The sequence below is a fragment of the Bacillus rossius genome, chromosome 15, assembly GCF_032445375.1.
Source record: "Bacillus rossius redtenbacheri isolate Brsri chromosome 15, Brsri_v3, whole genome shotgun sequence".
Taxonomy (NCBI): domain Eukaryota; kingdom Metazoa; phylum Arthropoda; class Insecta; order Phasmatodea; family Bacillidae; genus Bacillus; species Bacillus rossius.
The window spans coordinates 8256209-8271229 of record NC_086342.1 but is presented as its reverse complement, the minus strand read 5'-3'; the positions used below and the strand labels follow the sequence as shown (position 1 = coordinate 8271229).

Sequence of the window (15021 nt, the reverse complement as noted above, 5' to 3'; positions counted from 1 at the left end):
AACTTGACAGGAATTGAGTGACTTGCGAGTAAACATTTTTTAAGTGCTAGTGTTTTGTGTTTGGACATTTTGGAGTTCAGTTATTTATTATTAATGTAAATATCAGTAATAATAAAACTCCATTTGGCTATGCCTTACGAATCCAGTTTTCTCCCCACATTATAAATCGTAATTAAATGTATATAAAAGTGATGCAATTAAGATGAATATTCATAAAGTAAGGTCCGGAGTCGTGAGAAAAGTTTTTTATTGACAGTTTTAGTTTACTACATATCTGCTTTAATTTACCACATAATCACCATTCATTTCAAAGCACTTTCCGTAACGCTGCACCAGTTTATTTAATCCCTCTGCATTGACGTTCGCCACCTGGGAACGTAGGTGAGTCTGTGCGCCTAGAAGGACGGCTACTCGCAGTGCAGACGAGTGAAGCGGGAAGCCCGCTCACGGAGGTATTTTATCGTGTCTTTCCAGCGTACCGCGACGATCAAGCCGATGGCATATTCGATATTCGCGAGTCCACACGCCTGGCAGGCGTGGCCTATTCACGGGAAGCCTTCTTTTCACAGATGAAAGAGCCAAACGCCCGATCGTGCATTTTCGGTTTTTTTTTGTTCATTGTAACTCATGATAACTAATGGTCAATTAGGTTAGGTCAGCTACATTATAAATACTTTAAAACATCGCGGACGATTGATTTGGTTAGGATAGCTACATTTGAGATACTGTGAAATCATGTAAACGGTTTCCTAGCCCTGGATAGTTATATATTAAAAAGTTATTTGCTAAGTAACCATAAAATGAATTTTACAGTATTTTTAATGTAATATAACCAACCATCCACAATGTTTTAAAGTATTTATAATGTAGCTTACCTACCCTAATCGACAGCAGAATTTAATGCCACACCGGTTTATACAATGAGATAGAACGGGGGAAAAAAAGCGAGCATGAACTTCGGGTAACTTCGGGTGTGGCTCTCTCGTCTGTGAAATGAAGGGTTCCCCCTAGTCACATAGGGGTTGCAGCGCCTGTCAGGCGTGTGGGCTCGCGAGGATGCCTTCGGCTTGATCGTCGCTGTATGCTGGGGAGCTAAGATCTAATTGCCCCGGTGAGCAGACTTCCCGCTTCACTTGTCTGCACTGCGAGTAGCCGCGCTTCCAGGCGCACGACTCCCCTGCTCGCCTCTGAATACGAACGGTCCGTCTTCAAACTGACGACTACGTATCAACTGGTTTGATTCCCAGGTGATTAACTTCTTTGCAGAGGGGTCAAAGAAACTGGTGCATCGTTACGGAAAGTGCTTTGAACTGAATGGCGATTATGTGGTAAAGTGAAGTACTTAGATATGTAGTAAACTAAATCTGTCAATATAAACCTTATGACCAAACGGACACTACTTTAGGAATATCCCTCGTATTTCTGGGAAATGAGAATTGTTGTTTACAAAGATTTTTTTAAAAAAATGACGATGTTAAAGAATAAAGAATTCTTGCAGCAGCTATTGTTTACTGGAAGTTTGTCCAGATGTAAGAAATTTTAAGCTCTTGATCATTTAAAAAAATTCAAATATATATTTATTGTAGTAAAAATATTATTAAACTTTGAATTTTTTTTGTATCTTACACTTTTATTGTAGACAGTTAAATAAGTTTTTTTTTTCAGTTTTGGCGTAACCTGAACTGAATAATGCTTCTTTCGCGGCCATTGTCAGGTAACCACCTTGGCTTTATATGTTGAGGCGCGTTTAAATGGCAGAATGAACCGATGTTGCTCTCTGCATTGCAGCAGGCATCTTCGGAGTTTGTCATCAACTGACAGTTGGGTGGTGGTAAAGTTGCCTATTTATACTTATAAGGAATCTTCTTTGTGTAGCTAATCACAGGATGTCTCGTCTTTTAGGTCCCAGTGCCATCCTAGGCTGAACCCGCCTTCTATAGGCTGCCTGAAGAAGACCTCTGGTAAGTACACACCTCCGTCAAGCTTTCGGCCGATTCCAAAGCTTGAAGATGCCTACTGCAATGCAGAACGAAACGTCAGTACATACTACCACCGAATAGTAGTACCAACTGTACACGTCAATGATTACATCCGCTGATTCCGGCGCGTAAAAACCAAGAATCGCTCTGCACTACAAATGGCGCTCTATAATCCGGCTTTATTTAGTTGTAGGCCTACTCTGTAATTTGTAACCGATTTAAACATTTTCGTCCCGATTATATTCAAAGATAACGCTCACATTTAGACATAATTGCACTTTTTTCCCGATTAAAACTATATTCACGTTCGATATAGTTCGGCATGCCAATGGTCCCAAACATCTCCTTTAGGCGTTGCATGGTGTTCCGAATACAGCTCGACCCACTTATCCTCCCAAAACAGAACCCCTCCCCCCCCCTCCCTAAAATCTGCGGCTGAAGTTGGCGAAATGTGTAATGAATAGCTGACACCGCTCGAACAGGGAGCGTAACCTTTTTTTTCCCCTCCCCTTTCGCCCACGTGTGTGTTACGCGGATGAATTCCAGCGGAAGTTTAATTAAATCCAAAGAGAGAACTTGATGATGCCGGGAAGGGAAACGGGAAATTGTGGAGGGAGGAGGGGGGAGTTTGAACCCAGGGAGGAGGAAGAAGGGGCAAGTTTCCCTGAGTCGTCGTCGGCCTGGTCTACTCTCACTTAGTTTCCGGATTAAACAAAGCGAATAACACCCCCTCCCACCCCCCACCACAAATAACTTCCGCCCGGAGGTGGGTGGGGTGGAAGTAAAAGGGAGAGATAACCCAAGTTAACCCCAAGTTTTGATCATAATTTTGGCGAGCGTCGATTGTGTGTTATGTAGTCGTGCTGGGATACACACGCGAGATCATGCCTCTCCCCTCCCCCCTTGTCGAATATCCTCCCCCCCGCCCCCTGTCCAATCTTCCGCAACATCCCTTGTTGGGATTTTTCCTACCCCTTTCCTACCTCCATCCCCTCTTTCCACCCGCACCAAAAGCCTTTTCCACACCAATCCATCTCGCGGCTTTCTCTCGCTCAGCCTCTTCTCCGTGGCGAAGGAACGGATGGGGGTTGGAAGGAGGGAAGGGGGGTTGTTTGCAAATTAGTCCCCGCAGCGGAGCGAAACGCGAGCTGGGTTGGCTGGAGAAGGGGAGGGGGGGCGGGGGAGACCGGAGCGTCCAATCCGCGGGTGCTTGGTTCATACCTCGAGGCCGGCACGACCCTGGAGCAAGAGCGGCACAAGGGACATAACTCCCGCCGATATTCCTGTGGTGCCAAACGCGTCATGGAGAAATGATGAGAGTGAATTATTATATTTTTTTTACAATGCGCGCGCACCGTGCGATGGAATTTTTGCAAGGTAAATGGCGGACCCACGTGTATGAACAAAAAACCCGTATATAGTCACTTACATGAAAATTAGGTCACATACCAAACGCATTGTTGCGCTAAATGAAACTTTATGACAGTGAAACAACCCTGAAATTTATTTGGTGAACTAAAGTAGTCGTAAAAAACAGTCATTATTACAATAATTATAATACAGAGTTCGTAGCGCAGTGGTTATAATGCTCGGCTATTAAACTACAGAACCGTGCTTTCAAAACTCAGCAGTGGAATTTTTGTAATTTTTTTTTTCAAAGTACAGATTACTGGATAATACAAATTGTGCTTTAAGCAAATAAATATGAATACATTTTATTTGTTTCTCGCATTGCTATAATATTAGTAATTACATAGCTTAGTCGATTCAGTTGATTATTTCCTACTAGGTGAAAAAAAGGCTTATAATCTATTTTTACTTCAAGTAATATTAAATTAATTACGTTTGTTTGTAAATTAATCAAAAATTTCTGAAATTTTCAAAAATCGATTCACTTTCGATTTGGAGTGTTTCCGATCCAAGAGGCTGGGGCTCGAATGCCCCCCCCCCCCTCCTTTTCCTACTCGAAGGAAGGTCATTTGCCCCCGATTTTTCGAAAGTCAGGAAAATTGAAGTACGTTGATTTTGACGTGCTCCCGAGGTCTTCCGGCACCAACGAACCCCATCAGGCAGGGGGAGGGGGTCAATTGCCCCTTGCACTTGCGAGAGTCAAAAAATTGGTTTTTGTGGTGCATTTTGAGGAATTCAAAAAAAATTAATTCAATATGAACTATGAACCAAAAATTAAAATTTTTTAACACTAAAATAACACGCCTTTATGTAGTATAAACTAAAATGTAAAAATCGATCTTTAAATTTGTGTAATTTTTTCAACAGCGATAAAATGAACTACAATTATGTATAACGTAATTTTTTTAGTAATTTTAAAATAAGAATCAAGTAATAAACAAAAATAATAATTTTAATGTAAATAGCGTGGACGATTTTCACTGTTTAGTTCTTACAGAAAAAGCGTGTTTTTTTTTTTTTTTTAAATATAATTTTATATATTACTAGCTTATTATTCGCGGCTTCGATTACACAAAATTTCAGGATAGTACTTATACTGCAACTTTGTAAGTAAAGTATGTGAATTATACCAGACATCCTTGTGGAACACAATAGACGAAACAACACCTCAGATCATATATAGTTTTATTTATAGCAAAACCATGCAATGTCATCGATTTAAAAGTGGTTTATATGGACTTTTTAATTTCAATACTTATTATACGTGCAGATTTCTTATCTCCTGTTTCAGTATAAATATGGAACTTGGATAATATTACACTCACTACATTAGGAAGTACATTTTGAAAAAATAAAACATGCCATATTTATTTTGAACGTAATAAAGTCAAATTTATTGATTCCTGGTTCGTTTTATTTGACTCCGCATAAATAATTAAAAACATAAAATAATTTAAGTTTTTACCTGAAAACAGATATCATATTTAAACTTCGTGAAACACTGGTTTCTTTATTCATAGTGCAATTGAGAGTTATCAAACATCTAATCAGTGTGTGTATAGCTTTATCGATGTCTTGAACCTAAAAAGATAAAAATCACACATATTTCATCCCCAAGGGTATGTTAAAAACGTTCTACTTAATTTTTTGGGTAAAATATGTATAGAAAACGCCACAAACCACAAAGGTGTAGATATCGGATGATATTCTTTTCCCTAATCAAATAAAACTCATCCCTGTTTTTACATCAGGGGTGAAATTTTAAGTTACTTTATTTTCCATTTTCCTTTATTTTAAATTTATATAAGCAGTGCCAAATCTATAAACTTCTGCTTTGAGAGTATTCCGATGTATGTCAAGATTTAATACAACTAATCCAACACCTTATACCACTTTAATAATGTAAATTTAATGACTGTATAGTCATTAAAAAAAGCTCTATATTGGTGGTTTTTTCATGCCCAATTTATATCCACCAGTCAAATGTCATTCAAAACCGAGTTTTTCATTATTAAAACAAATTAAATTTGTTTCATCATTAGCGGCTGAGTATTAAATAATCAGGGAAAACACACAATTATCTATGTTACTAATGCTGAGTTTCTTACTGTTCGCTTTAACGATAAGAAGCTATCTTACGCTATTTTCAGCTACAGAGAATGAATTTCTAAATGTTTGGAAGACGAGTTTTTATATATAGGGCCTATAACTTGATCTTGATTACGGAAATGTTAGGTTTTTTCATATAAACAAAAACCTATTTTTATCGTTTGTATCTTACAGATAATTATACAATGTTTTTACTAATATCACGTGGCAGCAGCAGCATGGCTACATTTCCGTTCCATGAGACTTCCGTTCCATTTACGAAAATACTCGTACCAAATGCCTGAAAACCGAGAGCTAAGATGTTACACCTCAAAAAAAAATTGGTTGTCTCTACAGTTGGTTTACGGACGATAGTTTAACGTGACAACGTCATAACAAACCTTTGATGAAATAATTGCATACTTTTATGAATAAAATTTAATCATTTTTATTGAATTATCACTATTTTGAATGGTTACAAAGAAGGAGTGAAATGAAATCTACAATTTAATTGATAAATTTACTTTTATTTGCACTCATTAATTCAAATATGTTTATTACTTTAACGAAGAGATTATTTTAACTATAACTTTTATACATGTTTGCTATTTAACTTCTTCCAATCTGTGTTATTCTGTTATGGATAGGACGATGATAGGAAAAGTAGGAAACGAATGTGCCTCGAAAAGGTCAAATCGATGGTTGTTCCAATCGAGTGGAAGAGAGATAGATGCGGCGCAAGCATACAATGAGCGCGGACAAAGTGGTATAATGTAATGTGAATTCATCGCATGATTATTCGCAAGCGAATCAAGTGAAAGTTTCTTTTTTTCAAACTGCAGGTGAAAAATCTCGTTCGTTGCAACTTTGCTGCACGTTAGCGAACGAGAATTGGGGGAGGGGAAAGAGGATGTGCTTCGAGTGCATGTCGAGTATAGTCCATCCACGGTAACCTCCTACTTTTCTGAAGCCCTGCTTTTCACCGGATCTACTTTAATGTCACTATGTATCCTTCCGCCGTATGTAAACAAAAACATTGCCATGTGACAAATGTCAAATGGTTTGTTTACAATCACCAGCTGTCAAAACAATGTGTGTGTGTTTGTGTATGTATGTATGTATATATATATATAAGTAATTTGAATATGATCTAAGTATACATGCATATGTTCATAACATTATTTATGATACCCAATGGTAAAAATATTAAAAAATAAGTTTGTTAGCTAAAGAAATAACATATAATTTAAAGTAAATTTTTAGGAGAATATATAAATTTACAACATTTATGTAAGCAATAAATATCATCATTTAGTACAGTTCAACACAGTTTTCTGCATCTGAAAAAAAAAGTATTGTAAATTATACATATGGCTGTCCATCTAAGCAATCTGGAAAAGACTAAGGATTGAAGGTTTAATAAAATTAACAAATTCAGATGAAAACATTTAAAAATGAATTTTCTTCTTTTATTTAATAAACCCCTACCATTTTGCCGGTTAAGGCCACAAATAAAAATATGGTTATATACATTTTCCTGAGTATACTTATTAGACAAAATCATAATTTTATGAACAGTAAAATTGTGGTGAAGAATTGACAGTAATTTCTATACCACTTATATGCATTATTTATTTGTGGCCCTGGATGGGGACTGGCTTTTTGTTTTCCAAGTAAGTTCACTGAAAAATGAAGACACACAACAAAATAAAATGTTTCACATACACCTATACGAATCCAGAAATGAAATTTAATATTCATTTCATAATACGTGTAATCTAAAGTTAATACATAAAGTTCCAGTAATCAACATACTTCATGGGAATGCATAAAAGAAAAAAAAATGTTTCAAACCCCAATACTTACAGTTGCCCAGGTGTTTATTACATACAGACCTCAATAAGAACACCCGGGTAAATCATCAAGAGGAACTGCCAGTACTTCACTGTCTCCATCTACTTGCTGTGTCGTAACCTCAAATTCTTCGCTGTCACTGTCTTCACTTGAACTATCCTCGCCGAGGTGGATGATGAGTGGAGGAATGGTGCCGCTGTCTATGTGGACTTCTCTCTCCCAGTCTGCTTGAATTAGCTTCTCCACGTGATCCACACACCTCGCCCATCTAAAAAAATTAATGTATACAGTAAAACCTCTATATAAATGACCTGTTTATAGCAAAAACCACTCTATAACAAAATATGTTTGTTTCTGTCAAAACGGCATAGTAAACAATGCATGGCATGCTCTTTATTACATACAATTTTGAACTCACTCCACAAGAAAGTATTTTTAAACACAACAAAACTCATTTAATGTGTTTTCCTCAACTATCAAAGCTATTATTTAATACTTGAAGTAACATGTTTTGTTTTATGTTATCTGAAAAAAAAAATTATAGTGGTTTATTCAAGATATAATAAAGCTGTAAATATTATATATGTTATCAATAAAGGCTTAGAATGCATATGATAAAATATTTATTTCATAAGTTTTGTGTTTGTTTTTGGTTAAAATTTGTCCCAGACAAAAACAGTGAGATATAGCGAAAATTTAATTTTTTGAATAGTTTTGATGATTTACTGTATATGTATTTCACTATAATAACATAACTTTTGAAAATACTAATGTGCAAGAACTACATGTGTAAATACCTATTCAAGTTCGCTAGATGAAAATATTCAAAATTCTCTACGTTGAAATTTTATCTGAATATTGAAATCTGCCTACAGCACTGAACCCACCATAACTTTAAAGTCATTGACACAAGATTAAGCATAACAGAAAGTAATATCACAATTACTAATAAATACAAAACTATTTATGGAAATGAAACAATTGCAAATGGACTGCAATTACAAAAAAAAAAAAAAACCTTGCAAATAAGTCACCACTGTTAGATCTAGAAACTACACAGATATGTATGAATCACATGGGAATAAAATTACAAACACAAACACGAACACAAACACATACATGCAACACATTTTCAAAACGACAACTACACAAATTCAAACCACTTATTTTTACCAATTGTTTTAAAACTGTATTACTGGTATATGAATATACACAAAATGATAATCACACTATACACACACTAGCACACAAAGTTATCAAAAGGAATGGTAGGACCAGGCTGCTAGGCAACAATACTTACGTATTATGTAAAAATGTATGGTAAGGGTTTTGCTGAAGCTTGAGGAATGTTCTACAGGAAAATAAAACAATTTCTACTTCAAAAGGAATACCCCATTGGTCATGCAACATGAAAATACCTCTCTGGTGTGGAAGCATCAAGAGCCTCTTTCCAGATGGCTGCAACTGCATCATTGTCAAATCTCTTGGCCCGCCCCACGTTACTATTGTAATGGTGTTTACATTGAGCCCAAACTAGTTCGATTGCATTATAGTGGCAGTGATAGGGTGGGAGTCGTAGAATTTCGTGGCCATAGTTACGAGCCAACTCGTCTACCTCATATCTGAAAAGTGTGTTAGAACAAGGTGTATACGTAATTTTTTGCAACTATCTCACTTTTAAAGAAATGCTGTAAAAAAAAACGAAATAATATACCGTATTCGGGGCTTGTTTTGTTTAGCTATTCTCAGCAGCTCCACTTTCAACAAATTATTTTCATGTTTTATCCCATTCTTCTCCAGCCACGCGATCAGTGCAGCCTTGGTCCAGTTCGTTGTAGGTGTTTTCTCAACCTACGTTGTGCCAACATTTAACTAAATACTCAAGTAGCTGATAAGAATTCATGACAGTAGAACCCTGTTACAATTTTACTGCTTATAAAGTTTTCCTGCCTATAATGTATTATTTTTCAAGTCCAATATTTTCCCTATAAGGACAATGTATTTAATTCCTGGATATAATGTTTCACAAATTATGCGTTTCGTGCTTGTAATGTTCACTTCATAAAATTTTAGAAGACGAAAAAAATTAAAAGCCTTTGTCTATACTGTCTATGTATATGTGTATGTTAGCAGTTAACTGCCTGTTGACACCCTTGGAAAACAAATAAATTCATAAATTTTTAGCCATTCTGTGTGTTTTCAAATGTATTCACTTAAATCACATGTTCAAGTGGCAAAAGAACTGGACTTAAGCATTTCCACTGTAAACACTGTCGTGAATTATGACAATTATACAGAAATGAGACAATTTTACAGCAATGAGACAATGTGTAAGTAAAGACAAAGCAGATAGAAGCTGGAAGCACCATGATGTTAAAGAAAAATTGTTTTTGGCTTGCTACAAGCAAATTGGAGCATCAAATATATCTTTATGCAGCTTGTTGAGTCCATTGGCAATAAATCCACACTAAAAAGTACTAAATTGAATTTCCTGCTTATGTTTTTTTTTTCTTGTAGCCCCTTAAAAACAAATTATAACAGGGTTCTACTGTACTTATGCAAAGCAAACATGTGTTTTGGCATATTGTCGTAATGAATTTCTAAATTTAACAAAGCATGTTAGTTTAGTGACTAGAAATTTTTTTGAAAATATTATTTTAATTTATTAAGTAGGGCAACAGAGCATTCATAAAGTGGGTCCTTTTACCAAACAAGTAATTATGTCATTTTCAAATGCTGTTTGCAATAAAAAAAATTTATTTGGTATTTCAAACCCTCTACTAAATTAGTTTGCACTACAATGTAATTCAATTACATTATATATATATATATATATATATATATATATATATATATATATATATATCTGTGTGTGTGTGTATTCAATTTCAGCTCAAACATTATAGTTTATAAAAATGTAGTGTAGGCATACTATTAAGATAACAATTATTGCTGGCAAAATGTATTAGTCTCGAATATTCGTACTTACAATAATAAACACATGTAAATTTTTCACATTACAATTTGAGCAATAAAAAGACACTGCTTTACCATTGCACATACCTGGGTGCTGTGATATGAAGCATTGTCCATTATGATGACACTGGGTTCCTCAAGATGCACCAACATGTCTTCAAACCACATCAAGAAAGTTTCCCCATTCATCTCGCCATGGTAGTCTGCAGTCTTCTGACCTGAAACAAAAAGTAATCCTGCTCCTGGCACAAAGCCAGTGCGCCCTCCAGCATTAACAACAATAAACCTTTTACCATCTCCAACAGTACGTCTCTTCGCAGATTGTAGACTCTTGTCCTGCCATGACTTTGATACAGTTCCTGAAAAATATATGAAATGGAAATGAAATACTTTGTATTGGACCACAGAACAAATTTTCAAATAAATTAATGCCTTGCCTCTCTGGAAAATCCATGTTTCATCAACAAATATGAAATTGGCACCTCTTTCTTTTTCTTCTTTATACTTTCTCAAGAAATCTATTCGCTGCAATACTATGTTTTCATTCTCTATCAAAGCTTTTCGTCCATCAACAGTTTTCCATGAAAATCCCATCTTCTTTAACAATTTATGAAGACTTGATCTTCCACCATAATAATCTATTTGTCTTTCCCTGATTTCTTTCAAAATGGTGTCGACTGTAACATTCAAACCTGTAAATTTATTGCATACATTAACAATACATGAAATAACAGAGGTACACAAAACTAAGCGAAACCACAACCCCGTAGAAGATAATTTAAGTGCACAATTTACATTTATTAAATAGTTTTAATAAACTTACATTTCAAAAATACTTTTAAATTAATGGTAAATATTTACTTGGGCGGTATTTCCGAAAAAAAATGTTAAAAATACGAAAATACCTTTATTTTATGCTCTTCAACTTCCTCTTTTCATTAAAATCGGCGGAGATTAGAAATTCCAAATACTTTAGGAGATATCGAATTTTTAAATTTCAGCACAAAACCAGCGCATTCCTGTGGCGTGCGTGCACCATTGTTTCTTGTTTACGTACGAGTATCTATTTTTTTTATTGGATAATGATGTCACGTTTTTGTTCGTGATAGGCCAGAATTCAAATGAACTAATACGTGATTATTTAGTTCAATTATTGTTTAAAACGGTGTTTAATTACCGCCTCCAACTTAGGTGAGTTTTTAACGTTTCTAATTTTAAAGTCTTATTTGTTATTTTGATATTGTTGCGCAAGTAATAAGTAACAAAAAAATTTACGTGAGTTGTTACTGTACATCCTTTGTTACGGGTTTGTTAGGTAAGGTCAGTTACATTATAAATAATTTAAAACTAAAGAATAATTAAAATTAATTCACATTATTTTTAATATCACCTTAGTTTGAAAGTATTTATAATGTAACTGACCTGACTTAATCGACCATTTTAGTTTTAAAATATTAAATTAAAAAATTTGATATCTCCTAAAGTATTTGGAATTTCTTATCTCCGCCGCTTTTAATGAAAAGAGGAAGTTGAAGAGCATAAAATAAAGGTATTTTCGGATTTTTAACATTTTTTTTCGGAAATACCGCCCAAGTAAATATTTACCCATTAGTATTTCAGCATTCAATTTAGCAATCAATAAGTTACAAGCTCTACACTGTGTTGTAGGTAAATGTTTTGTATCGTGTATCCCATGTGATCCCTAGATCTTTATGCATGAACCTGTACATCCTATTGATCGTGTGGTGCATGTTTTTTTTCATTTATTCAGATCAAAGATCCTGAACATAATAAAATATTGTGGTATAGCAAGAATAATTATCATAAGTTTAATAAAACATATATATTTTCATTATTATTCAACTTTAAATCATAACTCATTACTACATCACAGGTTTTTATTTTTGGTTTTGTACAGGATTTTTAAACGTAATAAATTAGAAAAGCAAGCATCATCAATCACAGGATCAATATTTGCAGGATCATGCGATCAGGATCAATGTATCGAATCGGATACGCGATACTAAACTTTTACTGTTTTATAATTTTCTGTTACTTCATACACTAACACACAGTTTGTCTGGCTAAGTTGTGTTTTCATATGATACTTCATTACAATGAAGTAGGACTATTGTTTATAAAATAACAATACCCCTATATTTTCTAAAGGGTTAGGCGGGGCATGACACTATTTTGCAATAGAATATATATTGTACTGGACCCTGCCACACAGTACAATTTAGCCAATTAAGTATCCCAATTTTTTTTTAATAACCATGCTTGCTTAGACCACAACTCACTAATTTGTAACCAATTACTGCTAAAGCGCACAACTGGATATTATTGATACTGGAAATAGTCATTATTTAACCTTCTGATACATCATAAAAGTTGAGGTTATTTAATATGTATACTGTGTATAACGATATAAACATTACTTGTAGTTTTAGAATGTAACAATTTTCTTTCTATCTTTAACCTAACCTTAAAAGGACGTGTACGTATTTAATATGTTGCACAATATTCTATATATCAATACCATATCAATAAAGAAACCTAACAAACCACCCAAAAATGTTAAGTATTTTTAAAGGACAGATGATATCGGGAAAAAAACTGAACCGGTCAATCTGCATATGGATATATGAAATGAATACAATTAAGTAGGGCCTACCCCAGTGATATCGAAACTACTCTTCAGTATCAAATTTTTACCTTCAGCGTACATCCTGTAAATTGCATTCCTGATTGCATTTACTGTGAAATCGTCGACTGTGTCAAGTGACTTTCCTTCCTGTGGCCTTTTTTTCCTCTTTTTTCCTGGTGTTGAAACTTCTTCAATGTCTTTCTTGTAGTACCTAACCAAAAAAAAAAAACATTTGTCATAACACTTTTCCGGGGACCCGTTCACAATACGCAGTTAGGCAGTGTTCCAAATATGGCATTTTGTCACAAATATTTGCTTTGTGGTCACTAAATGGAAACATTACAGACTTTGTCCACGAAATTAATGAAGTGTTTTTTTATTTATTTTGTGATCTCCCAAACAGATGAAAAACTAATTAAATGCAAATTATAAAATCACTCCCTTATGTTATAGTTAAACCTATCATAAAGTTTATAAACATCGTTATAAACAAACGTGTATCACACCCATAAAAATACTTGAAAGTGCCTATATTGTTATTGTTAGGACCTGAGTAGGCCTAATATGATTTTAGGTTAAGTTTTCAACAGAGACGCCACATGGCGGTGTTGTCTCACACCAAAAAATATAAATTGGAAATAAAACACAAAAAACCTCGTGAGTTAAAACACAGGCCGACAATACTTAGGACACAGTCGATATTTTTTTTACGTGCATGAAAACGAAAAAAGCCTACTTACTTGAGAACAGTTGACTTTGCGATGTTGAGAAGAAACGCGGTCGTCTGCGTAACGTCACATTTCTTCAAGTCGCCTTTCCTAATTAAAAGATATAAGTTCTGAGCGACGTTAATGATGTCCATCTGACGCTGCGACGAAGTAGCTTTCCCCATCCCGGAACCAATTACCATTACAGCAATCACAAGAACCACACAAAATATCAAAACGATAACAAATTCCATCATTACAATAGTAGATAATAAATAATATAACAAAGTTAAAATACACAATATTAACACAAAATCCTGAAACACAAACTGTACGTTATTTCACGGTCAGTAATATATTAAAACACACTGCAAAATGGCGTACAGTCTGCAGACTGCTTAAAGAGCTGCTGAAAGCGGCTGAAAGAGAAAACAAACAAGTGACTATTAACATTATTAATGCGCGACCACGGTTTCGGCACGTAATATTTTTTTACCGTTAACATAACGTTTTTATTTCACCAGAGATTTAAAAAAATGTTCAAACTTAACAAATACCCAAACAAATTCTTAAATACACGCGGAAAGTCAAAAAATATATATTTTGGCTATGGAACTATTTCGTTCTAATCATTGCCAACACACCACTTCTCTCACTGTTTCATTTACACACATGCGAGATCATTAATATTAATAATATTGTACATAGATAGTTACTTTTTTTGTAAAATTTTATTTAACATCATTATACGGTAATTTAGTGTTAATGCATGTTTAATATGCATATGATGGAAAGTATTTTTGCAAACGAACCAAACATGCTGCATCCTGGTGTGTTTTTTCAAAGGTTCGTTTAAAAAAGTAGGAGGTTACCGTGGATGGACTATAGACGCTGTGACGAGCGGACGAATGCGGCTGCAGAGTTATTGACGGTAAAAAGGGGGGTTGGTAAGGGAAGGGGTAGAGGAAGAATACCGCGCTTATGCAGCTTCATACTTCTCCCGTCCTCCCTCCTATCCAACACTCACCACACCTTCCTCTCCCTTGCCGCTTTTTTTTTTTTTTTTTTTTTCAAAGCCTGTGGTATGAAGATCTCGGTGCAGTTCCCCCCACTCTTTTTTTTTTTCCTTTCTCGAACATAACAGCTTCTGTCTTTGAGCGTGTCCTCAAAGCCCCTTCCCCCTTCCCTTTTTTTCTCCCCCGCATACACACACACACTCAGCATCTACTAGTCGCGGGAGCAATTATTCCCCCGTGCGAGCCGCGCACATGCGAGGCGAGGCGTTCCCCCCTCCCTCGTTCCCACCCCTCCACGCATATACGCATATGCACACGCACGCAGCTTTTGTGCGCGGGTCTTC

General features: G+C 35.2%; 1 protein-coding gene across 4 annotated transcripts; it reads right to left on the bottom strand.

Moving 5' to 3' along the window:
• Positions 1-6414: 6414 nt before the first annotated feature.
• Positions 6415-14403, bottom strand: LOC134539293 (uncharacterized). 4 transcript variants are annotated; one of them, XM_063381196.1, is made up of 6 exons: positions 13695-14377; positions 13023-13165; positions 10745-10999; positions 10601-10666; positions 10395-10525; positions 6415-7599 (listed from the first exon to the last, which is right to left on the bottom strand). In XM_063381196.1, the coding sequence occupies exons 1-6, from the start codon at positions 13916-13918 to the stop codon at positions 7486-7488; spliced, it is 933 nt and encodes a 310-aa protein (XP_063237266.1). In that variant the 5' UTR covers positions 13919-14377; the 3' UTR covers positions 6415-7485. The 4 variants fall into 4 exon arrangements, with proteins under 4 accessions (XP_063237266.1, XP_063237264.1, XP_063237265.1 ...); XM_063381194.1 differs by having other exon boundaries at positions 10601-10999; positions 13695-14401; XM_063381195.1 differs by having other exon boundaries at positions 10395-10666; positions 13695-14401.
• Positions 14404-15021: the final 618 nt, after the last annotated feature.